This window comes from Anabrus simplex, chromosome 2 (assembly GCF_040414725.1).
Source record: "Anabrus simplex isolate iqAnaSimp1 chromosome 2, ASM4041472v1, whole genome shotgun sequence".
In the NCBI taxonomy this organism is placed as follows: domain Eukaryota; kingdom Metazoa; phylum Arthropoda; class Insecta; order Orthoptera; family Tettigoniidae; genus Anabrus; species Anabrus simplex.
In genome coordinates, this window is record NC_090266.1 from 160,057,427 (window position 1) to 160,084,185 (window position 26,759).

At 43.4% G+C, this 26,759-nt stretch overlaps 1 protein-coding gene across 1 annotated transcript in view; it reads right to left on the bottom strand.

The window, feature by feature from the left end:
* Positions 1–26,649, bottom strand: part of Reg-5 (Rhythmically expressed gene 5) — a 168,441-nt gene extending 141,792 nt beyond the window's left edge. The window contains exon 1 of the mRNA XM_067140418.2: positions 26,497–26,649. Within this exon, the coding sequence (XP_066996519.1) occupies positions 26,497–26,604 (108 nt within the window). The 5' untranslated portion in view covers positions 26,605–26,649. The remainder of the gene's footprint in view (positions 1–26,496) is intronic.
* Between the last annotated feature and the right edge of the window lie 110 nt (positions 26,650–26,759).

Sequence of the window (26,759 nt, forward strand, 5' to 3'; positions counted from 1 at the left end):
AGATAAGAGGTATACAACTAAATGAGGCCACAGCACTAGTTGCAAATAGAGGACTGTGGCGACGTTTAGTAAATTCACAAAGGCTTGCAGACTGAACGCTGAAAGACATAACGGTCTATAATGACAATGAATGTATGTATAATAATAATAATAATAATAATAATAATAATAATAATAATAATAATAATAATAATAATAATAATGGCACATGCACGTGGCCTGGCGGAGGTCTTGCACGTTGACACCTTATGGGCGGCGCGCACGTCTGTGAGAATAAGGCTCTACCCAAGGTAAATTCTAGCGTTCAAGACAGCATAAACACCCAGCCCGTATTAACCGACCCCACCCGGAATCATTCCCGGGACCCCTTGGACTTAAGGCCAGTATGCTAACTATGTAGCCATGCATCTTAGAAATTTTTTTAAGAAGTTCAACCGTCGATACGGATTCAACAATGAGATTCATAGTCTGTAATGTAGCCAAGCAGCCAGACTATCGGCTAAATCGGCAGTACGATTAATTCCGCCAAACGTCTTGTACTCTGATGGTAGAAGTTGTAAATATTACAGCGAATCCCTTTGGTGCTAACATCAAGAAACTTCAATACTTATCCTCTTTACTGTGTCTTTAAGGTGAGTACTTCTACAATATGTATGAAATGAAAAAATGAAATGGCGTATGACTTAGTGCCCGGAGTGTCCGAGGACAAGTTCGGCTCGCCAGATGCAGGTCTTTTGATTTGACTCCCGTAGGCAACCTGCGCGTCTTGATGAGGATGAAATGATGATGAAGACGACACATACACCCAGACCCCGGTGCCAGGGAAACTAACCAATTATGGTGAAAATTCCCCACCCTGTCGGGAATCGAACCCGGGACCCCTGTGATCAAAGGCCAGCACGCTAAACATTTAGCCATAGAGCCGGACTACAATATGTATTATTACTTTGAACAGGGGCGTAGCTAGTGGTGGCGGTGGTGGTGGTGGTGGTGGTGGTGGGGGTGGGGGGGGGGGTACTGGGGGTTAAAACCCCGCATGGAATTTTACAAAAAGAAATTGACAATAAACAATAAGCTAAATAAACATTCAGAAACCGGTCGAGTTGGCCGTGCGGTTAGGGGCACGCAGCTGTGAGCTTGCATCCGGGAGATAGTGGGTTCGAACCTCACTGTCGGCAGCCCTGATGATGGTTTTCCGTGGTTTTCCATTTTCACAGTAGGCAAATGCTGGGGCTGTATCTTAATTAAGGTGACGGCCGCCTCCTTCCCATTCCTAACCCTTTCCTCTCCCATCGTCGCTATAAGACGTATATGTGACGGTGCGACGTAAAGCAAGTAGTAAAAAAACATTCGGAGATATAATTGTAGAACCAACAGATCTGTAATTCACAAGTTGACCAAAGTTTATGTACGACAGAAGCTATCACATCTGAGAGTCTTTCAAAGAGTTGATGATAAATTTCAACCGGGCGAATTGGTCGTGCGATTAGGGGCACGCAGCAGTGAGCTTGCATCCGGGAGATAATGGGTTCGAACCCCACTGTCGGCAGTCCTGAAAATGGTTTTCCGTTGTTTCCCTTGTTCACACCCGACAAATGCTGGGGCTGTGCGTTAATTAAGGCCGCGGCCGCTTCCTTCCCACTCCTAGGTCTTTACTGTCCCATCGTCACCATAAGACCTATCTGTGTCGGTGCGACGTAAAGCAACTTGTAAAAAACCAAAAAAGGACAAAGCTCAGTTGAAATTAGTGATGCTGGCTGCACTTTTCCTCACAATTGCTATGATTTTTTAATCCTAGAATACAATAATTGCGTTCTCCGTCCGCGCGGGACCGTGTAGTTCATGTACTATATGCACACTTTCTGACACAAACTGAGCGAACTCTTGCGCAGAGGAATCGGCCTCTTCCCGTCTTCCCAAAATGAAAGGAATTCGGGAATTCCTACAGTTTATTTCTTAGACACGGCAAAAATCGAAGAGAATATCATGTCTATTAATACGTGGCGTGAAAGCACCATTCTGCACGTGCCATATAGTCTATGTTTGTTGTAATCTGTTTCAATAACGTTCTGTGTAGAATAACAATGTAATCATCCACATGTTACTGTACCACGGGTACGACAGCTAATAGTATATAGGCCCTACAAGGTGTATCATAACTATACCGACAGCAAAATCACTTATTTGGAAGTGGAGTGGCCTGCCACTCTATATCCTAATGGGACATAACCAAATGTCTCGGCTGAGAACGAATATCAGTTGTAAGACAACGGGGGCAGTGTAACTGCCTCCTTGGCAGCCTTACCTGCTAACTCGTTTCCCTCTACACCAATCTGTTCTGTCAAGAACGATTATGCATTCGGGTTGGTGGAGAAAATTTTTCTTTTCGAGAAAAGATTCAAGTTGACGAACTCGCCGTATTTGCCACGCCAGAGCACAATTCGTTGCCGTGCATCAGGGAAGAGAACGGGAGGGAGGGGAAGTGGTGTGTATGATGGAGACAGAGGTAATGCTCCTCGTTTACTCGCACAGGATTGTCCTGGTCTCTTACAGGCAATATCCACAGTTCGTTTATTAAACAACCATAACTGCACACAAAGTACAAGAACACACTGTAATTAAGACACACTTGTCAGTCAAGGAATTCACCAGATCGTTTCTACTCTCATCTGTTGGTCGCAGTAACGTTCTTTATTACTTTTAGAACAAAGTCCATAATCTGAAAGTGATAAACAACCATTTTTCAATTGTTGATCCCACATCAAGTGTTATAAACTTATCCACAAATTATCTGGCCCCCTCAGTCCTCTCTTCAACCTTGATCTAGAGTTTTATAAATTTGCTTCCCAAGGAATAAACGTAAATATCTTACCCAACATGGTTCGAAGATGCAACGCTTCCGCTCCACAATTGTGTATTCCTTCACTCTCAACATTGGAAATGGAATGAAATACTGAACGAAGGAAACAATACGCCCAATGGTTTAATTACAGTAGATGTTCAATGCACTTCGATGCACAGTTCACAACGGTGTATTAGTGACTTTTGGAGTCTGTAGCCCAATGTTGGCTTCAGAGGTATATACGGTAGTTGTTACTACAGGAAATTAAAACCAAACAGTCAATTCTTTACAAATTAAGAGAAATTACGTAAAATACATACTGGTTACGGGTTGCTTTAATTAAAGTTAATACAACCTGTGACAAAGTTCGGTGAATAGTCCTGTACTATCAACATAGATGCACAATGCACGACAGTGACCTTACTGTCCTTCAAAATAGTCCCCTCCCATAACTATGCACTGCTGAGATCGGCGATACATGTCCCAGAAACTTTGCAAGAAGGCTTCCTTTGGGATTGTGTTCAAAAGCCTCGTCACGCTTCGTTGGATGGTCAGGATGTAAAATCACGTTCCTTTCAAAGCGAGTTTGAGTTGCACCACTCCCTGTTTGCCATTAAATGTTTGACGATATTGGCCGTGTGTGGGCGAGCGTTGTCATGGACAAAAAACTATGAACCTTGTTGTGCGTTCTGAGGTCGTACCCTGCGTAGACGTTTCATGAAACGGGTCAAAATTTCAATGTACCGTGCAGCATTCAACGTCGTTCCTTGTGGATAATGCCTTGACTATCGAAAAAGGTAATGAGCATCGTTTTGATGCTTGACTTTTCGGCTCTGACCTTTTTTCCGTCGAGGGGATCCCGGAGAACGCCATTGCATGCCTTGCCGTTTCGTTCCAGGGTCGTACCTGAGACACCAGGTTTCATCCTCAGTGACAGTTCAGAACCAACGCACTAAGCACGCACTGTGTCAAACAGGTCTTACCCGACACACACACGATGCTCAACTCAACAATGTTGGGGCAGGTGGTCAAAACCTGCTGCTACGCAGGTGCAGCGTTGTGTATCGCCAGTGTTGCCGGATCGACCGTTCTGACTTCATTCATCGAACTTTTTTGTCACAGGTTGTATGTTGGAATGCAATACTAATATATATTGGATTGGAATGAATCTACAGGATATTTGATTGAATGAATCTATCGGCTATCATCATCATCATCAACTCCTCGCGGTCAGGTAATAAATTGCAGGTCTCTTGACTTATTGAACCAAATTAAATTCTATAATTGAACAATACTCATAACTAATGAGCTAAAATCATAGAATTAATTATCTAAATAAATGCTGTGAAAAATTCATCATCTCCAATCTTTTGGAAATGATCAAGTCTCTGAATTTAGGTACGTTATTAAATCCTGATACCACAACTATTTGAGAAAACTGATTCTTTTGTCCAAATGTTGACAGTATAACAATGACACCTCAGAGTTCAATGATACTAAGGTTCGTGCTACGATGAATCAATCGTCTAACTACCAGCTATACATTTTATAGTGGAATTCTTTGAGAAATAACTTCCAAGATTTATCCGAACCGTATTCATTAAATACTGGTGAGGTTTATTGAATTATGGTGATTATGATGAGCGAAAGCACTTGCTTCAAAAGGTGCTCTAACAGATAACAAGACTGATAGGAGATCCTATAACTCAGAACTTGTAGAAACCAGTAGCACAAAGAACTGTTTGCAAGATCCATCAGGCTTTTTTCATGCCCCTCTGAAGCATGTTTGCTGACACATCTAAATCCATAAACAATTTCGGGCGTACTCTTTTGTTCAGAATAATACTGTTTGCAAAATGCTGAAAATATTTATATTCCCGTTACGATGGGAACGTTGTTTCTTGTCTCCTCAACGAATTCCTTGTTGCTACAAATGGCATAACTCCAATAAATTTTCATCGTGTGTGTTTAATGAATGTAATGAAATGATGAACTATAACAAAGTCAGGCGTCACAATTTTGATGTCACGGCTTGTTGCCATATGATAACCTTCTGTAAGTTTTATTCTGGCCTGGACCGGGTGAGCGGCTGCGCGGTTTGGGTCACGGAGCAGTCAGCTTGCATTTGGGAGATAGTGGGTTCAAACCCCATTCTCGGCAGCCCTGAAGATGGTTTTCCGTATTTTTACATTTCGCACCAAGCAAATGTTATAGCCGTACGTCAACTAAAGAAAGCTATGGCCGCTTCCTTCCTACTACTAGCCCTTTCCTAACCCATGGTCGCCGTAAAACCTATCTGTGTCGGTGCGACGTAAAGCAAATTGTGAAAACATTTGTGACCTGGCACTTGATTCCCCGGCTCAGTTTGGAATATAAAACTAGGCCTACTTTGAAGGATCAGGACAGGATACACTCAGCCTTCGTAGGCGATCTTGAGATAAGTGCGTTAAAATCTCACCCTTGGCCTACTTTTCTCGCTGAAAGTCGTGACCAATTCCAAAACGGAACCTAGCATTTAGACAGTGGCTGTTTCCTTTCAATCTCTATTCCCATCCTTGATTTAGACTTGGGGATGGTTTCTTACCCAAGGCACTTCCTCAGAATCGAAGGGAGCTTAAAACACCAGCCTCCGTCACTGACCCTGATGAGGTCCACTGGGCCGCAGTTACATGAAACACTCCTGTAAGGAGACTGCTAAATATCCTATGTTAAGCCAGATTAGAGGTATGACGCATTTTGAGAATTAATATCAAAGTAATATTTATAAACTGGAACGACCGTTATTAATGCTATGTTTATTTAGTACTTCAAAACAATATTATAACTCGCTTAACTGTAATTGTAATACTTCAGCCAGATCCGCTGCTGTCCGGGTATCTCCGCAGAATGGTATGGGTGAGTGCGGGAACTAATTACCAGTAACACTGGAAATAATATTACTTCAAAGTCAGTAGCGTAACCAGGATCGGCCGATGGATCCAGGTGCATGATTGACTTGTCATTATGATCCCGTTCCAGTCCACGTACCACTTTTAAAATTTCGTGGCAAAGACGGGAATCGAACCCGGGTCTCCGGGGGTAGCAGTTAACACGCTAACCACTACACCACAGATCCAGTCCTACGTACGTGTTCTTAACGGGGTCCACTCAGCCTCCGGAGGTCAACTGAGTAGAGGTGGGTTCGATTCCCACCTCAGCCATTCTCGAAGTGGTTTTTCGTGGTTTCTCACTTCTCTTCCAGGCAAATGCCGGTATGGTACATAACTTACGGCCACAGCCGCTTCCTTCCCCTCTTCCTTGTTTATACTTTCTAATCTTCCCATCCCCACACAAGGCCCTTGCTCAGCAAAGCAGGTGAGGCCGCCTGGGCGAGGTACTGATCCTCCTGCCCAGTTACATCCACCTAACCCAGTTTCACGCTCTAGGACACTGCGGTTGAGGCGTTAGAGGTTGGATCCCTCGCCGAATCCGAGAGAAAAACCAAACCTGAAGGGTTCGCGGATTAAGAAAGAAAGAAAGAAAGAAAGAAAGAAAGAAAGAAAGAAAGAAAGAAATACGTAGGACTGGAAACAATCACAAGAGTGTTCCAGTCCGCGTGGTTTGGATCGCAATCCGATTTATTACCCTTGTGATAATTTGGTTGTCCCCTAAACGGGTGATGTTGTTATACACTCAATTAATTAAATTATACTTTCATTAGTCGTGATTAGATAGGGTGAACTTCTGCCCTTCAAGAAAGTTCAAATACTTGTGTGTGCCAAATCAGCAACAGAACTGGATACTATCTCATTAGAGGTAATGAGGACTTCCCTCTCAGAATAAGCGGAAGGGGACGACTGAACAAATTAAGGATGGATAGATTCTAGAATCTGTAATGAAAGGGTAGTTGTTTCCTATAATTACGATGCTACAATACATTTTACGATCCGAAGTAACAGTAACAGCGGATAAGGAAGAGATAAAGCACACATTTTAGTATAAACCTATGTTCACATTTGGATAGTATATGATGCAATCGCTAGGCCTAGAATCTAACTCGTTCACTGTACTATCCCACTAAATAGAAAACACCTACCGAGCAAGTTGGTTGTGCGGTTCGGGTCACGCAGCTGTGAACTTGCATTCGGGAAATTGTGGGTTTGAGCTAGACTGTCGACAGTCCTGAAGACTGTTGACTGCGGTTTCCCGTCTTCACACCAGACAAATGCTGGGATTGTATCTTAATTAAAGCCATGGTTTTATTCTTCTATCCTATCCTATCCTATCGTCGCCATAAGACCTATCTGAATAGTTGTAACGTAAAATACACAGAAAAAGAAGATAGCAGCTGTTTTCACATAAAGAACACAAAGCGGCTAGTATAGTGACGAATATGAAACCATTTGTGTGTCGTGGGCGTAACCTGTCACGATAGCAGCATACAAGTTTGCAAAACATGTGTATTTCGTGTATGGACAGAATTGAACGAGGACGAAGCGTGCTTATCGAAAAGAGATTGGGTAAGAAACTATGTTAGGAGAGGAAAGCTAGGAACTTCTGCTAGCTGGTAAAATAAATTAGCTGTTGAAGATTCAACCGAATACACGCACTCTTTAGATTGCCACTGAAACACCTTGAAATTTTGCTGCAGATTGTTACAACTGCCATACAGCGCTATGACACAGTTTGTGAGATGCATTACCAGCCCGTATGCTGTAAACCTTGAAGTAACTCACTGAAAATAGCTCCATGACTGTCAATCACCTTATAACAAGTGCCTAAACCAACCATCTGCAAGCTGTTGTCTGATTTTTCTTCTTACTGACCTTTAAAAAAATATTGGAAGCGACACAGGGGATGGATATGATCCAGTTTTACGACAGGATGCCCTTTCTGACGCAAACACTATGTGGAGGGTTGCATTCACTATTGCGTGTTTCTGTATTTGTTGGTCGTGTGGTGTATTGAGTGCGAAGTGTACACGTGTGCACAGAAATGGTGTCCCGATGTAAACAAAGCACCACTTTCTCCCTTAATGCATTGCTGCAGGTAGACATCCCGCTACAAGACTTTTGTGAATTGAAATGGGACGTGGTGGATGTATATCAATACACACACACACACACACACACACACACACTGGTACATTCAGCACTACCCGTTCATTCCCTTCCCCTCCTTTTCAGTACTGGAGTGGGGCAGTGTTGCTTGTTTATATCGAGACACCATTTCTGTGCATGCGTGTACTGCGACGAACACAAACTCCCAGAGGATTTAACCGTACGGAGATAAAAATCGTTGGCCCGGCCGGGAATCGAACCTGCGTCCCTCTGAACAGAAGGTCAGTATGTAGACCATTCAGACAAGGAGGCGGAGTGTTGCTTGATGTAGTCTAAGCCATTATGGAAGTCTTCAAGAACACATTCAGGTGATGATAATAATAAGTTTGATGATGATGATAATGATGCTTGTTGTTTTAAGGGGCCTAACATCGACGGTCATAGGCCCCAATAATAAGTTTATCATCATCATCATCATCACCATCATCATGATCGTCTTGATCTTGGAAACCCATCATCCACATCACAGTGAAGTTAGCATCTTATGCCACTGTGTATTTGCAATTTTCATGAACAAGATGTAAAATTACCCTAATTAGTAAACGGATATAACATACATACAAAACTTTACAGACTATGCTAAAAAGAAAACAGTTGCTCTCACACGCAGTGTTGCCAGTCCTCCAAAATTTCGGAAGATCCGGATTCTTCTCCATTCTCCCTTAACAGATAAAAGTGAGTAGGTGGAAAAATCCTTTATTGCAGCTGTCTGTACGTAATATACAGTGTATGTTCAATTTTCCTCCAGCTGCTATCGGATTTAACAATAGTTATGTTGCAGATAAATGCTGTGGAAACAGGTCTGTAATGCGCCCGTGGTACCAGTCTCTCGAATGTAGCGGTCTTAAGTGCCGTCTGCCTGCCCTAAGATTATCATTATTTCTCACTAAAGCAAGACGAAACATGTTCTAAAAGGGTCCTCAAAGATCTAGGTTTTGAAACTTTGAGCAGAGTTTCTACGTTTCATGAACACAGACATCTATAAAAACAGGGAGAACGAGGAAACTTTTTTTTTCAGTTTGCTTTGCGTCGCACCGACACAGATACGGCTTATGGCGACGATGGGATAGGAAAAGCCTAGGAGTGGGAAGGAAGGAGCCGTGACCTTAATTAATGTACATTCCCAGCATTTGCCTGGTGAGAAAATGGGAAACCCCGGAAAACCATCTTCAGGGCTGCCGACAGTGGGGTTCGAACCTACTGTCTCCTGAATGTAAGCTCACAGCTGCGCAACTTAGATGGTATCAATTCAAAATGCCTGTACATTTTTCCTCACACCCCCCAAACCCCATGGCACTACAGCCCTTGAAGGGCCTTGGCCTACCAAGCGACCGCTGCTCAGCCCGATGGCCTGCAGATTACGAGGTGCCGTGTGGTTAGTACGACGAATCCTCTCGGTCGTTATTCTGGGCTTTTTAGACCGGGGCCGCTGTCTGACCGTCAGATAGCTCCTCACTTCTAATCACGTAGGCTGAGTGGACATCGAACCAGCCTTCAGGTCCAGGTAAAAATCCCTGACCTGGCCGGGAATCGAACCTGGGGCCCCCGGGTAGGAGGCAGGTACGCTACCCCTATACCACGACATTTTTCCTCAGGCCATAGTATTTTTAATATCACCGACTACGGTCAGGATAGAACCCGCTATCTTGGACAACAGCTAACCGACCGAGCAAGTTGGCCGTGCGGTTAGGCTCGCGCAGCTGTAAGCTTGCATTCGGGAGATAATGGGTTCGAACCCCTGAAGATGGTTTTCTGTGCTTTACCATTTTCACACCAGGCATAGACTGTAGAGAGGGCGAGGTGCCGGAATTTAGTCCCACGGGAGTCTTTTACGTGCCAGTAAATCTACCGACACGGGGCTGACGTATTTGAGTACCTTCAAATACTATCGGACTGAGCCAGGATCGAACCTGACAAGCTGCAGCAAAGAAAGTCAGCGCTCTACCGTCTGAGCCACTCAGTCCGGCTCATTATTTACTTAACCAGTCGCTGTGATGAATGGTAATGTTATTGGTTATACTTCCACTAACTACATTTTTATGGTTTACGGAGACGCCGCGGTGTCGGAATTGTGTCCCGCATGTGCCAGCAAATTTACCGATACTTATTTGAGCACCGTCAAATACCACCGGACTGAGCCAGGATCGAACCTGACAAGCTGGAGCACAGAAGGTCAGCGCTCTTGAGCTATCCAGCCCGAGTGTAACGAATGGTTTGAAGGTGCTGTTCCTTTCTTTCTTTCTGAATCTGCTTACCCTCCAGGGTTGGCTTTTCCCTCGGACTCGGCGAGGGATCCCACCTCTACCGCCTCAAGGGCAGTGTCCTGGAGCGTGAGACATTGGGTCGGGGATACAACTGGGGAGGATGACCAGTACTTCGCCCAGACGGCCTCACCTGCTATGCTGAACAGGGGCCTTGGTGGGGGATGGGATAATTGGAAGGGATAGACAAGGAAGAGGGAAGGAAGTGGCCGTGGTCTTAAGTTAGGTACCATCCTGGCATTTACCTGGAGGAGAAGTGGGAAACCACAGAAAACCACTTCCAGGATGGATGAGGTGGGAATCGAACTCACCTGTACTCAGTTGACCTCCCGAGGCTGAGTGGACCCCGTTCCAGCCCTCGTGCCACTTTTCAAATTTCGTGGCAGAGCCGGGAATCGAACCCGGGCCTCCGGGGATGGCAGCTAATCACACTAACCACTACACCAGAGAGGCGGACGGTGTTCATTTCATTACTAGCAAAATAGCATCTTCCGGCTTGGTGATGAAAACGGTGGAACAGTTGGTGTTCTACCATCCTTCGGATTGAGGACTCATCATCACATATAGATCTGGAAGAAGTCAAACCCAGGAGCTCCAACAGTGGCGATACAACCCCTAAGATCAATGACATGTCGTGCATGGTCCACACAAGTCACTGGCAGTGGAAACATCTGCCCACCCAATAAAAGCAGGAATATAATACTCGCTCATAATAGCTGTTACCGTATTAGGATCTGGGAAGTCCTTCAGATGGTAAACAACATGCTGGTATGGCATGCAGTTCCAAGGCGAGAACGTCTGTTCAAAGCTAACAATGGCTGAGATCCCGTCATTGCTTGTTACATACCACACTCAAGGAGGTCTGTGGTTCGCACTGCGGTGGCGCGATTATTTCTACACTGCTGACCTTAGTGGTGCCGTCTGTCAATTGTTGACCACTTGATCTCAAGATGGTTGAGGTGAGCGACATTTAAATGTATTTAAATGCAACAACTACGTGTCGTTAAAGAACTACTGTACCGGGCGAGTTGGCCGTGCGGTTAGGAGCGCGGAGCTGTGAGCTCGCATCCGGGAGATAGTGGGTTCGAACCCCGCCGTCGGCAGCCCTGAAAATTGTTTTCAGTGGTTTCCCATTTTCACACCAGGCAAATGCTGGGGCTGTACCTTAATTAAGGCCATGGGCGCTTCCTTCCCATTCCTAGGCCTTTCCTGTCCCATCGTCGCCGTAAGACCTATCTGTGTCGGTGCGACGTAAAGCAACTAGCAAAAAAGAACTACTGTAGAACAAATTTCCAATCTCCTGGCGTCTGTTAAGACCGTAGGCCAGACTTAAACAAAATAATAACAATAATAAAATGATGTATGACTTTTAGTGCCGGGAGTGTCCGAGGACAAGTTTGGCTCGCCAGATACAAGTCTTTTGATTTGACGCCCGTAGGATATCCGCACGTCGTGATGAGGATGAAATGATGATGGCGACACACACGTACATCGAGATCTCCTGCCTGCGGTATTAACCAATTATGGTTAAAATTCTCGACCCTGCCGAGAATCGAACCCGGGACCCCTGCGACCAAAGGCCAGCTCGCTTACCATTTAGCCATGGAGCAGGAAATAATAATAATAATAATAATAATAATAATAATAATAATAATAATAATAATAATAATAATAATAATAATAATAATAATTGTACCGGGCGGTACACCTCCACGCCGCTAATTCAAACTTTGCGCCAGTTGAAACTCCCCTACTGGAGGAAGTCTGAACTTTATCTACTGTATTAATTTTCAAGTTTCTCAGAAGATGTCACTACTTGGAAATTTTGAAGTTTCTGAACTGGGTCGTTTTCGACGTATTTTTGTTTTTCTTGTAGTAAGAAGTGTGAACATTCTCTTCTAGAGGACACTACTGAAGAACTACAATGGTGCACCCTAGTGCGAAGTGAAAGAACTATGTTTTTGGAGAAATTTTGAATTCATAAGTTTGTTCTGTGTTAAATTTTTTTCAGTCATCGTTTAAATTGGCAATATTAACCCTTTCTTTCCCCTTGTTTTGAATTTAGCCAATCCCGAATTTCTTGAATTAATTTTTAACCAATTATGTGTTTCTTCTTCATATTGTGTAGGGGTTTTCTTGGTTATCCAATAAAATGATTGTGGGCGGGTGTTTTCATTCCTGAAAACGCCTCGAACTTTCCACGAGAGTATATAAACTGCTGATTTTCGGGTCCCTGCGCCACTTCAGTACCAACTTTCAAAGTGTAAAGTACGTAGCAGGGGGCGGGAAGCGCCTCTTTCTTCGGGCAGCAGTACAACAACAAGGTAATGGCTGTTTAATAACTTCTTTTCTTGCTAGCTCAGCAGTTTAACTCTCGGGGCAGGTCCGAAGCCTTTCACCATGTAACTTTCCTCTAAAATGTAAAGACACTTAGTTTCAATTCTATCTTTTTAAACTAAAAATTTGGGATAGAGAGTGCTTAACCCTCTCGAGCTCCCACTCATATTGCATTGAGGTGAACTTATTTTTTTCTCAACCGTTTCTTCCTTGACGTAATGTAAATTGTTTCACTCTAAAGTCACCTCTTTAGTATGGGATTAGCCCTTGCATTAGCGGCCTAGAGCCAGATTAGGTTTTAAACAAAATGTATTAGGAGTGCCGATCGCCTCCTCTTAAATTGGTATTTTAGAGGCCATGTAATTAACCTTTTCTCACTTAATAGGCCTCAGTAGGTTGGGTATTTTACCCCTGTGTTTATGTCCTTAGAGGACAGCTTGAAGGTGGAATTTGGTGTGGCCTTTGACAGGCTTAAATTTTGAGAGCGAGTTGCTCTTTCTTGAAAATTTTGTTTTCTGCGCGCCTCAAGGAGGCTTTACTGTGTAATTTGGAGCAAGTGCTCCTGGGTATGAATAGGGGTTTCTGCCCCTCTGTTGAAACTTGTGTTGGGGTAAAACTGGGCTAATTGCTCAAGAATTGTGAGTTCGGGGCTCGAAGCCCAAATCCTGTAAATACTGTGATTGTACCTTTGTTGTCTTGCTACTCTGTACCTGCCATGCTTGTTATTTCTTGATTTTGCAAAGAAAATATAACCTGGTTAAATTTTAAATTAACTTTAATTTCGTAGCCTGAGACCTGTTCACCCCCGCACCTTCATTCATCTCTGCTGTTCCACAGATACCTCGGAACAATAATAATAATAATAATAATAATAATAATAATAATAATAATTGTACCGGGCGGTACACCCCTACACCGTTTATTTAAAAGTTGCGCCAGTCGAAACTCCTCTTCTGGAGGAAGGTTGAACTTTATCTATTCTATTAATTCTCTACTTTCTCAGAAGATGTCACCACGTGGAAAATTTTGAGTTTTTGAACTGTGTCACTTTTGATGTGTTTTTGTTTCGCTTGAAGTAAGAAGTGTGAACTTTCTCTTCTAGAGGACACTACTGAAGAATTACAATAGTGCAACCTAGTGCGAAATCAAAGAACTATTTTGTTGGAGAAATTTTTATTTCAAGAGTTTGTTCTTTGTTAAATTTCTTTCTGTCATTGTTTAAGTTGGCTGTATACCCCTCTTTTTCCCCTTATTTTGGATCTAGCCAATCCCGAATTTCTTTAATTAATTTTCCACCAATAATGTGTTTCTTCTTCCTCTATGTAGGGGTTTCTTTTCCCTAGCCAATAAAAACTTTGAGGGAGGGTGTTTTATTTCCCCTAACGCCTAGAATCTTCCGCGAGAGGATATAAACTGCTGATTTTGGGGTCTCCGGGCCACTTCTGTTCCATCTTTCAGTGTATTAAGTACATAGCAGGAGGCGGGAAGCGCCTCTTTCTTCTTCAGCCGTTCAACACCAGGTAATGGCCTATTAATAACTTCTTTTCTTGCTAGGTCGGCAGTTTAACACTCGCGGCGGGTTCGAAGCATTTCCATCATGTAACCTTTTCCTAAAATGTAATTACTCTTTTCATCTTTTTCTTGTAAAGCTACATATTGGGATAGAGAGTGCTAACCCTCTCGAGCTCCCACTCACAGTTGTTTTGAGGTGAACTTATTTTCTCAAACTATTCTTCGTTTATGTAATGTAAAGTGTTCTTCTCTAAGTCACCTCTGTAGTATGGGATTAGCCCTTGCGTTAGCGGCCCAGAGCCAGATTAGGTTTTAAAAAAAACAAAGTGTATTAGGAGTGCAAGATCGCCTCCTCTCAAATTGTTATTTTAGAGGTCATATAATCAACCTTCTTTTCATGTAATAGACCTCTGTAGGTTGGGTATTTTACCCCTGTGAATACGTCCTTAGAGGACAGCTTGAAGGTAGAGTTTGGTGTGGCCTTTGAGAGGCTTAAATTTTAAGAGCGGATCGCTCTTTTGAAAATGGAGTGTCATATGCCTCGTGGAGGCTTTTCTGTGTAATTCGGAGCCAGGGGCTCCTAGGGATGAATGGGGTTTTCTGCCCCTCTGTTAAAACTTGTGTTTGTGGTAAAACTGAGCTGATCGCAGAAGTCAGGGCATGAAGCCCAAAACCTGTAAATATTGTATCTCCCCTTGTTTTGCTACATTGTACCTGCCATGTCTGTTATTGCTTTGTTTTTGAAAAGAAAATATAACCTAGTTAAATTTTAAATTACTTTTACATTAACTTTGATTCCGTAGTTTGAAACCCATTCACGCCCGCACCTTCTTACGCCTCTACCTACCGCTAAAACACGGTAACAATAATAATAATAATAATAATAATAATAATAATAATAATAATAATAATAATAATAATAAAACCTTTTCCTTGGCTGAATAGTAAGCGTTGAGGCTTTCTGTTAAGAGGGGCCTGGGTTCGATTCCCGAACGGATCGGGGAGTTCTGACACGTCTGGTTAATTCCGTTATCTCGGGGACTATGCATTTGTGCTTCACCTAATACACACGACTGCATTTACGCATAACACATTGCACTACCAACTACCACAGAAACATGGAACAGTGAATACATCCTTCCTAATAGGGTTGGTGTCATGAAGAAGAACATTACTAATACTACTACTGATGATGATGATGTTGGTTTTACGACCCACTAACTACTTTTTGGCGGTTTTTGGAGACGCCAAGGTGCCGGAATTTTGTCTCGTAGGAGTTCTTTTACGTGCCAGTAAATCTACCGACACGAGGCTGACGTATTTGAGCACCTTCAAATACATGAGTCAGGATCGAGCCTACCAAGTTGGTGTTAGAAAGGTCAGCGCCACAACCGTCTGAGCCACTCAGTCCGGTACTACTACTACTACTACTAGTAGTAGTTAGTTGTTGTTTAGTTCTTACTCTCTCTCTCTCCGGGCTGAGTGGCCAATGATGATGATTCATCTAGGTTATCGGCCTCATTTTAGGAAAAGTGTAGATAAACTTTCGTGTTATAAGGAGCCAAAATAAAACGCACCTTCCTTTTGGTCGTACTTGTACTTAAGACTCTTTCAGCTGATGGCTTTTTGTATACTTTAAGATAGATGTTCAATACATTTTTCTATTAAAGCAAGTTGTGAAAAACTGACTACATGGAAAGTCCAAGTGTGACGCCGCGAAAGTGTGTGATCAATAGAACATGTACACAATACTGTATTGTTACGTGGTCAAACGACCCTCTGTACTCTCGTATTTCCTGGAAACAATCAGCGAGTCAGACCAGGGACCTCCCAACCGGCCTGAGGGCATGGCCGGCCTCTCCTTGTATTGTGCTTTCGTCTGGCTTCCCCGTGGGCCTTCTGGAACGGGAAACAAGAATCTTCCTTCTCTTTTTACTATTTTTACAATTGGTTCTACGTCGCGCCGACACAGATTTCGACGATGGGAGAGGAAAGGCCTAGGAGTGGGAAGGAAGCGATCGTGGTCTTATTTAATGTACAGCCCCAACATTTGCCTGGTGTGAAAATGGGAAAGCACGGAAAACCATATTCAGGTCTGCCGGCAGTGGGGTTCGAATCCACTATCTCCCGAATGCAAACTCACAGTTGCGTGCCCCTAAGCACATGGTCAACTCGCTCGGCCCCTTCCTCTCTAGCCACACCGCGAAGATTCTAGTACTTCATTACCAGAGATATAAATACAAGGCCACCGCGAACGAGGAGTATTTTTGTTGGCCCGTGGTTACCTATTTTCACACCAGGTAAATGCTAGGGCTGTACCTTAATTAAGGCACGGCCGCTTGTTTCCCACTCCTAGGCCTTTCCCATCCCGTCGTCGCCAAATGACCTATCTGTGTCGGTGCGACGTAAAGCAACATGTAAAAAAAAGTCAGTGTGTCTGGGTATCGTCATGTTGGATTACGGAGTACTGTGTGTGTACTACCGTGGACTGTCGTAGAATCAGTGTGTGGAACAGCGTTAACTGTCGTAGTTGTGAGGAATATCGTAGTGTTCTTTAGCACTGCTGAGTTGTTGCCGTTATGTAACTACTGGCTAGTTAGTGCTCAGTAGTTCATTGTGTTGAGCGGCTATGTGAATTGACTATGTGAGTTTTGGACTTCCCTGGAGTCGATCCAAGGAACAGTCGTCCTGTGTTGTGGTGACCAGCATCTCTGCGTTCGTATCTGTCTGCGTGCGGCTGTTGAGTGAGGCGACTTCAGCGTGCGAAGGGAAAGTAAAGTGAAGCCAGCCAATAAGGATTAGAGCCACTTCCAAGTAAAAACTGCCCGGCTAGAGTCTTGCTCTGAATGACTTGTAATTAGACAGCAATTAGTGGAGTGTGGTCATTCATGTTTTAATATCATTGTGTGTGTGAATACGTGTGTGTACTAATTGGGCCACTCTGCATTCAATAAGATCGAACAAATAGTGTTTTATTCGTAATAGTAATTAGACCGACAGTTTTGCAATTGTCGTTTCTAGAATTGAAGATAGTACAATGCCTGATTATCTTCCCACGAGCGTCATTTTCTGGTTTTCCTACAATAAAAATCCTGTATCAAGTTCTCTACTAGCTTCTACCCGCTTAAACTGTAGGCATTGTTAGGTTAGTCCAAGGGTGCAGAAATTTTCCTGAATTGAGGAGCCAGCTCAAAAGTTTAGGAGCCAGCAAGAATCCCACCAACCTGACACCTATAAATAATCGAGTTGCGCTACTTAGTCTTGACCTAAGCATTACTTTTTATAATCTTAACATTTAGAAATATTAAATGAAGAGATACACTATAGTATGATTATTAGCTGTAAACGCTAGTGTCAGTTTTGCTATACAAAATTCAGAAGATACTGAAGATAGACTTGCAAGGTTACAGAATAATTGTATAGTTCTTGTATGGTCGTTTGTGACCATGGATGTACCTTGTGGTCTTGCTACTGAAAACCACTGGTCTACAGCCCTTGCAGGATGAAATTCATTTACTGCAGGTGCATTCATATTACAAATCGTCAAATCACACAGAACGTTTGTTTCTAATGACGATCGAAATCTCTCTTGTACAAGGTACATCTGACTAAATCCTAGCTTACACGATTGGAGGAACACACATCAGAGAGTCGCTGTACCAGAATATGAAATCTGCCACTGCTTGCCAACTACAACAGCTCCATCATTTGTTCTCCTATTTCAAGAATTTCGAACTCATACCACTAATTTGATATGCATTGTATGTAGTTCCCACCGTTTTTACATTTTGCAAATTGCTCTCTGAAATGTTTTGCCAACATTGAAATGTTATCAACAGATCAGTTCGAGTCAGCCATGCAAAAGTATCAAGTGCACATCTCTGCATTTCCATGAACCAAAACTCTTTCCTTCAGTTACCTGACACTATGACTAATCGCTTTTTCTTTCTGCAAATCGACAGCATAACTATCAGCTGGTCCAACTCCCCTCAGTTGTACGTTTTGAAAATGCCACTAATGGAGGCATTTGTTACAAATTTATTTTCATGTGGACCACAGGTGATTTTGAGTAATTAAAGTGATAGTATTTTACTTTTTACACATAGTTCAATAGTGCTCTGAAATAGAAGACACATTCTTCAGGATTTCTCAACTATCCAGAAAAAAGTGCAGCATGTGAATACATTTAAAATCAAGGAGTTTACTCAAAAGAGCTTTAGCCACTGGAGCTGCTTTATCTTTACTTGCAATTACATTTTCCAAGTGCAAAATGGCATTTCCAATAGGTCACTAGAGCTGATACACAACGAACCGTGCTGGCCAGCCATCTTTCACTGTGCAAATACTGACATTTCCGAACTCTCGCCTCAGTTCTGTAGCTTCTTGGGAGGCTGCTGGTAGAATTTGAAGAGCGACTTCAGTAATGAATCAAGTTCATCAACAGAGTCCACATTTTTTACGCAACTTAATACACTTAATTGATGCCTGAATGCTATGCCGTGCACAGCAACAATATGACCGAGCTCGAGCTCGATAGCTGCAGTCGCTTAAGTGCGGCCAGTATCCAGTAATCGGGAGATAGTGGGTTCGAGCCCCACTGTCGGCAGCCCTGAAGATGGTTTTCCGTGGTTTCCCATTTTCACACCAGGCAAATGCCGGGGCTGTACCTTAATTAAGGCCACGGCCGCTTCCTTCCACTTCCTAGGCCTTTCCTATCCCATCGTCGCAATAAGTCCTATCTGTGTCGGTGCGACGTAAAGAAAAAAAAAGCAACGATATGTTTGACTCTTTTGTCTAATGTTATGAATTAAACCATTTTGTGCATCAATCAGAGAAGCAGCACCATCTGTTCCAATGCGAACTACATTTGAACCTGACAATCATTCTGAAATGCCAAATTTTCCAAGTTCCTTTTCAAGTGCTTCCATGTACCCAGCTGCACTTCCACATTATAAAGGTGTGAGTGATGGGAAATTTTCTTTGATTTTGATGTTCTTTACGAATCTCAGGTGAAGCATTAGTTCTTCCACAGATCCATCCAGTAGTAAACTAACATAAGTTGCATCTTTCAACTCAGAAATTAAGTCACTTCTTAACACTTCAGCTATTTGACTAATAAATTCCTTGTAACTCGTTCTATTGACATACTTCTCCCCCCCCCCCCCCACACACATAATGTCCCTGTTCAGCATAGCAGGTAAGACCGTCTGGGAGAGGTAGTCTACTGGTCCTCTTCCCCAGTTGTATCCCCGACCCAAAGTCTCACGCTCCAGAACACTGACCTTGAAGCGGTAGAGATGAGATCCCTCGCTGAGTCTAAGGGAAAAACCAACACTGGAGGGTAAAGAGATTAAGAAAGAAAGAATAATAATAATAATAATAATAATTATACAATACAGTAATAATATCGGTTTCCTTCGGTGTTCTAGTTCTTTTATGACTTGAATCGGCTTGAAGGTTTGTTGGGAATTCATTAATGTCAAAGGAGTACCAAACCCTCACTTTTTATCTGTTCTTCTCCCTTTTCTTTAATTGACTTGATAAAACATTGGCCTTCGTTGTCGACTAATAATAATAATAATAATAATAATAATAATAATAATAATAATAATAATAATAATAATAATAATAATAATACCAAGAAGAAGAACAAGAAGAAGAAGGAAAGGTAAGGTTAAAATGAGGATCTGGCACTCCTTTAATGTTAAAGAATTCCCAAAATACCTTCAAGCCGATTCAAAAGAACTACGTAGATGAAATACTGATGGAAACCAAAAGACACGGGTTTTAACGTCCCTATTTCCGTAATTGTCACAAAAAAGAAGAAGAATATAGGGGAGGAAGAAATCTATCGACTGTAATGTCAATTAATCAACAACAAAAATAATAATTTTATAGCCCCTTCAATAGTTATGTTTTTTTTTGCTAGTTGCTTTACGTCGCACCGACACAGATAGGTCTTATGGCGACGATGGGACAGGAAAGGGCTGGGAGTAGGAAGGAAGCGGCCGTGGCCTTTATTAAGGTACAGCCCCAACATTTGCCCGGTGTGAAAATGGGAAACCACGGAAAACCATCTTCAGGGCTGCCGACAGTGGGGTTCGAACCTACTATCTCCCGAATACTGGATACTGGGCGCACTTAAGCGACTGCAGCTATCGAGCTCGGTGTGTTATGGTTTTTAACGGAACGTTAGGGTGTCAATTTAGATCACACAGTAAAGTGTTTGAAACTCTTATGTTGTTCTTCTTCTACCTCTTTTCCCATACCTGTGGGGTCACGGTTGTGAAATGTGATGTAGATTTGACCATGTTTTACGGCCGGTTGCCCTTCCTCACATCAACTCTATATCTTGGGACCAAAAGCCAAATAAATTTGAAAAAATCGTTAAATCACTATGGCGTGTTTGTGTCGTGGCTGGTAGTGTGGCGTGTTGTTTGAATATGAAGAGAGTGTTGGGACAAACAAATACCCAGTCTCCGAGCCAGAATAAGTAATCAGACTCTATAAAAATTCCCGGCCGGGAATCGAACCCGGATCCCTCTGAACCAAAGGCTTCAATTCTGACCATTCAGCCAAAGAGTCGGACGATTGAAACTCTTATGTAGGCTACATGTAAACAAATTAATTTCTTACTCTATATCAATGCTGAAAGCTATGCTCTACATTATTAGATTGTTTTGAAGCTACAAAACTTATGGTCACCTTTAGTGTTTATATCTTTTCCTTTGGCTATTTGTTATACGTCGTACTTACACAGAAGACTAAAATGGCGACGATGGGATTGGAAAGGGGAAGAAAGCAACAGTTGCCTGGTGTTAAAATGGGTAACCATGGAAAACTTCAGGGCTGGGGTTCGAACCCACTATCTACCGAATGCAAGCTGACAATTATGTAACCCAAACCACGTAGCAAACTCGCTAACTCGCTCGGTTGTTTATAATTGTGATGGATTACTTCACGGAGGGCAGCACAAGATACAACAATGGACACAATACTTTCGTTGATGAAGTTGCGATTTGAGGGACGGAGCGTGCTGATGCAGTAAATGAGAAGTTGGAAGGTAGGGGAATTAGAATCAGTGTGGAGAAAAGCAAAACAGACGTGATGGCAAGAGGAGAGGGCCGGAAGCCAACAATACGGAGTTGTCGCTGGGATTGAGCCCACCATTTTGGGAACAGGACAACAAAGTGTGCCAGTGAGATCGTAATGAATAACGGTTTAAAGCATATATCTTTTTATGCATTGTTGACACTGATACAGTGCATATGACGTATTCAGTCGAAGTGACGAGTTTCTAGTAACTAATGTTATAATTCTGTATTCTGCCCGAAGGCAGGTCCGAACCTCCGCTGAGATGTGTCTGAGCCGGAGTTTACGTACGGTAGGGTGGCCAGTTCCTTTCCGGTCCTCCATTCCCTTACCTTCCACCAAAAGTGCGTGGCCACCCATCCAAATCTTGACCACGCCCAATGTTGCTTAACTTCGGAGATCTCATGGGATCCGGTGTTTCAACACGGCTACGGCCGTTGGCGATGTTATAATAATGTTATTATTTTTTTACGTCCCACTAACTACTTAATGACTGTGTTCGAAGACGCCGAGGTGCCAGAAATTTGTCCCGCAGGAGTTCTTTTACGTGCCAGTAAATCTGTCGACGCGAGGCTGACGTATTTGAACACCTTCAAATACCACCAGACTGAGCCAGGATCGAACCAGCCAAGTTGGCGAGAGAACCGCCTGGGCCACTCAGCCGGCTAGTTTCTAGTAGGTAGTGTCTTATCTATTCCGATCTCAATATAATATTGAGAATTACTCACGAAATATTTCCAAGGACTGGAGGAATAACACTATTCAGTTATATTTTCAAGCATTTGTAGTTGTTTCCATTTGAGGAACAAGGGTACCGCCTCAGTATTTAACACCGCGAGTTGGTACGGCTGAAACCTATTTGCCAACTGTCGTGTCTAATTATTTGGGTTTTGCTTTGGGATATGTGCTTAAAAACAAGGTACAAACCTACAATTTTCTTCGAATGACGGTAACTGTGACAAGGTTGGGCAGCAAAGAAATTTCGCGTTTACCCGCTAGAGTTTCCAATCGAAGCTGATATTTCCAAGCAGTTTAATTTCTCTCTCAATTGTCTTTTTGCCTTTAATCAACGACAGCGGATTCTCTCACTTTGTCCAAAAGTATAAACGATATGGGAATTAATGAAGCGTTCTGCTATCACGAAACGGGCAGGATTGTATCAGTAACACTGTTCTTCCTCTAAAAAGAGTCCGGCTCTATGGCTAAATGGTTAGCTGGTCACAGGGGTCCAGGGTTTGATTCCCGGCAGGGTCAGGAATTTTAACTACCATTGGTTAATTTCGCTGGCATGGGGGATGGGTGTATAAGCCTTCTTCATCATAATTTCACCCTCATCACGCCCCGCAGGTCGCCTACGGGAGTCGAATCAAAAGACCTGCACCTGGCGAGACGAATAAGTTACGTCCTCGGACACTCCCGGCACTAAAAGCCATACGCCATTTCATTTCCTCTAAAGAGATACCGAAACTTTCTAGGAAAATCAGCTTTACATTATCCTGTTCTCCTTCCTCTAAAGAAGTACCGTAATTCTCTAGGAAAATCCCTTTTACTAGAGTGAAAGGACAAATTAATAATGTTATTGGCTTTACGTCCCAATAACTACTTTTACTTTTTTTGGAGACGCCGATGTGCCGGAATTTAGATCCACGGTTGATCTTTTACGTGCCAGTAAATCTACCGACAGGAGGCTGTATTATCTGAGCACCTTCAAATACCGCCGGACTGAGCCAGGATCGAACCTGCCACGTTGGTGTCAGAAGGCCAGCGTCTCAACCGTCTGAGCCACTCAGTCCAGCAGTGAAAGAACTACTCGGTGTCCCGTTCCTTGACGGAATGATCAGCGTTGAGTCCATCGGTTCAAGGGGTCCCAGATACGATTCCCGGCCAGCAATCGCGTCCGGTTAATTCCTCTGGATTGGGGGCTTGTTGTTTGCGTTTGTCCCAACACACTCCTCTGTATACACACACAACATACGACACTACCAACCACAACAGAAAGATACATCCCTCCTCATTGTGTTGCTGTCAGGAAGGGCATTCGGCCGTAAAACAGTGCCAAGTTCATATGCGAGAGACAGTTCGCACCTGCGGCCCCATTAAGATGTGGGAAAATCAGAGGAACAACTATTCGATAAATGAGAGAAAAACGAAAGTGAACCATACTTCAATAGTAGACTGTTTTTTACAAGTTGCTCTACGTTGCACCGACACATAAGTCTTATGGTGACGATGGGATTGGAAAGGGCTAGGAATGGGAAGGAAGCGGCCGTGACCGTAAGTTACAGGCCCAGCACTTGCATGGTGTGAATATCGGCAACCACGGAAAAGCATCTTCAGGGCTGCTGAGAGTGGGGTTCGAACCCACTATCTCCCGAATGCAAGCTGACAGCTGCGCGCCCCTGACCGTACGGCCAACTTGCTCGGAAGTAGTAGACCGTAGAAAAGGTATTATCATGGTCGTGAAATCAAGACGCTGTAATGATTTATAGTTCATTCGTTTTCCCTTGACGAAGTGGAAGTTACAATACTTTTCTGCAATAAATTAGTTCATGAAATGAGCAGAGAATCTTCATCCATAAATACTAATACTGTAAATAGGCACTTGTGGAGAAGTCTAACATGGCTAACATACTAAGCGTCCTACATTCGAATCCCAGCGAAATTTTAACTGGATCCAGCGATGAGTAGTAGGAAAAACATCCGGCCTTATACATTTATCAAAGTCCCAAAGTGGGGCAGAGTGCTTCGTCGACCTAAATACCATTACAGAAGTCAGTCTCTTTATTTTTTAATTTGCCAACACATCGAAGGTTTTCGGCGACGGAAGGATGTGAAAGGGTTAAAATTGGGAAGATAGCAGCTGTGGTCTTAATTGAGGCACAGCCCCAGCATTTGCCTGAGAAAATGGGAAACCACGGAAAAATTTTTCAGGGCTTCTGACAGTTGGGTTCGAACCCACTATCTCCCGAACGCAAGCTCACAGCTGCGCGACCCTAACTCGCCCGGCAGAAATCAGTCTCCCCAGATAGCTAAATAAATATTTCAAAATTAATAATGCAGTGTACCGTGTACCCTCTCAGGAACATAGCCAGGATCGACCGATGGCGGGGGGTTTATAGTTTCAAATTGATGATATGATATAATGAAGGTGCTTGTGCGTGTGTGGTGCGATCATCAATGAGTGTCATTATAATGGCACTGATACAAGTGAAATATGTTGATATTCAGACTGCAGTACCGGTACACTACAACATCTGACATGAAAATATAGAACACGAACAATATGATCAAGCTCAGCAGTTTTACAGTAAAATGAAATGGCTTATGGCTTTTAGTGCCGGGATGTGTCCGAGGACTTCGGCTCGCCAGGTGCAGGTCTTTCATTTGACGCCCGTTGGCAACCTGTGCGTCGTGATGAGCATGAAATCGTGATGAAGATGACACATACACCCAGTCCCCGTATCAACATTCCCGACCCTGCCGGGAATCGAACCCGTGACCCCCGTGACCAAAGGCCAGCACGCTAACCATTTAGCCATGGAGCCGGAAAGTTTTACAGTGAATGGTATGTTCAGAATACAATCTCAAATTTAACTTTTAGGGCTTCTTAGAAAATAAATTCAAGATTTCTGTTGGTTTTACAGTGGGCCTATTGTCACTTTCTGTTTATTTTCTTTTTTTATATACATTTCTTTGGGGGGTGGGGTGGGGTGTTCTAACTTCTTCTTCTTCTTGATCTGTTTACCCTCCAGGGTTGGTTTTTTCCTCGGACTCGGCGAGGGATCCTACCTCTACCGCCTCAAGGCTATGCTGAACAGTGGCCTTGTGGGGGGATGGGAAGATTGGAAGGGATAGACAAGGAAGAGGTAAGGAAGCGGCCGTGGCCTTAAGTTAGGTACCATCCCGGCATTTGCCTGGAGGGGAAGTGGGAAAACACGGAAAACCACTTCCAGGATGGCTGAGGTGGGAATCGAACCCACTCAGTTGGCCTCCCGAGGCTGAGTGGACCCCGTTCCAGCCCTCGTACCACTTCTCAAATTTCGTGGTAGAGCCTGGAATCGATCCCAGGTCTCCGGGGAAGGCAGGTAATCACAATAACCACTACACCACAGAGACAGACCAGCACGAAGATACTTTAAATAATTTTTAAAAATTGAAGGAGAAAAAAAGTTCAAAACTCAGAAGTAAATAATTTCGTTTTGGCTTTAGCATTGGCCCTCGGAACGTCTGGTTATACATGCGTTTCCGCCGCTGCTACTACTATTACTACTACTACCCACTAATTCAAGTTGATAGACTGAATTGTTTTTACAATTTGCTTTATGTCGCACCGACACAGATGGGTCTTATGGCGACGATAGGATAGGAAAGGCCTAATAGTGGGAAGGAAGCGGCCGTATCCTTAATTAAGGTACAGCCCCAGCATTTGCCTGGTGTGAAAATGGGAAACCACGAAAAACCATCTCAGGGCTGCCGACAGTGTGGTTCGAACCCACTATCTCCCGAATACTGGATACTGGCCGCACTTCAGCGATTGCAGCTATCGAGCTCGGTGATTACTTTTTCCCATATGTGGACCAAAGTGCAAAAATGTGGCTAACCTTGAGAATGAATGAACGTAAATATTTCCTTAAAAATTAAACTAGACTTACATCCAGTGTACACAAAATCAACATGGGAGGATAGAGGCGTATAATTAAACCCTTCTCGACGAGTGTGGTCATACTGAAACCTTGGTCATCAGCCTGCTGCATGCCGGTGTCCTCCTTTTCCAACGGGCTGCATGATGGACGTAGAAATGGGCACGAGAAGGATGGCAAGGCTACCTCAGAGTAAGGTCACATATTAAGGTCACATCAACAACTGTACTCCTACGTGCTTGGCTGTGCAGATGTAGAAAACCGGCACATTTCTTAAACGAAAATACAATTAATCTGGAAGCAGCAATTTCCTAACTAAGATTATAACTGCTCCACTGAAATTTACCTCCAATATCAAAGCACATGGCTGATTGAGCAGTGCCATAACTGTTATAATACTGCTACTCATGGTTGCCATCAGGTATAATTCTTTTTACAGTTATCCCCACAAGAACGTAGATTGTCAAACCGAAGTGACAGAATCGTAGACCTAAGTGCAAGCCAACACTATTCATTCGCAAGAATCGTGGGCGGTGATTTTAAGTTTGTTGAGACATAATACTGTTAATAGCGGTAGTGAAACGATAGAAGTGTACCTGACGTAGGCATCCAAAGAATTCCGCCGACAAGGTCGCAGCTGAGCCTACCATTCCCGTTACCGATATAACATGCAGGTTGCTGTGTCAACATAAAACAAGGTAAAGCCCTCCTACCTTTTCATCCCTGCTGAGAAACTCCCACATTGGAATGGCTGATCCCAACACTGTACCACTGAGACACAGTAGCAGGAAGATCCTGCTGAAAGCCACCGCGCAACACATGGTTTTTCGCTCGCTATAGGCGCACTTGCGTATGAAGCTGTCAAGAGTTTGTTCACAACTGGTGCGGTCCGCTCCTGAAGCGCGTCTTCAAGTACAGTTGGTAAGTTCGGAGGTTCGCCACCAGAGTTCGAGCTGTTCCAGCCTTGACGATGCCA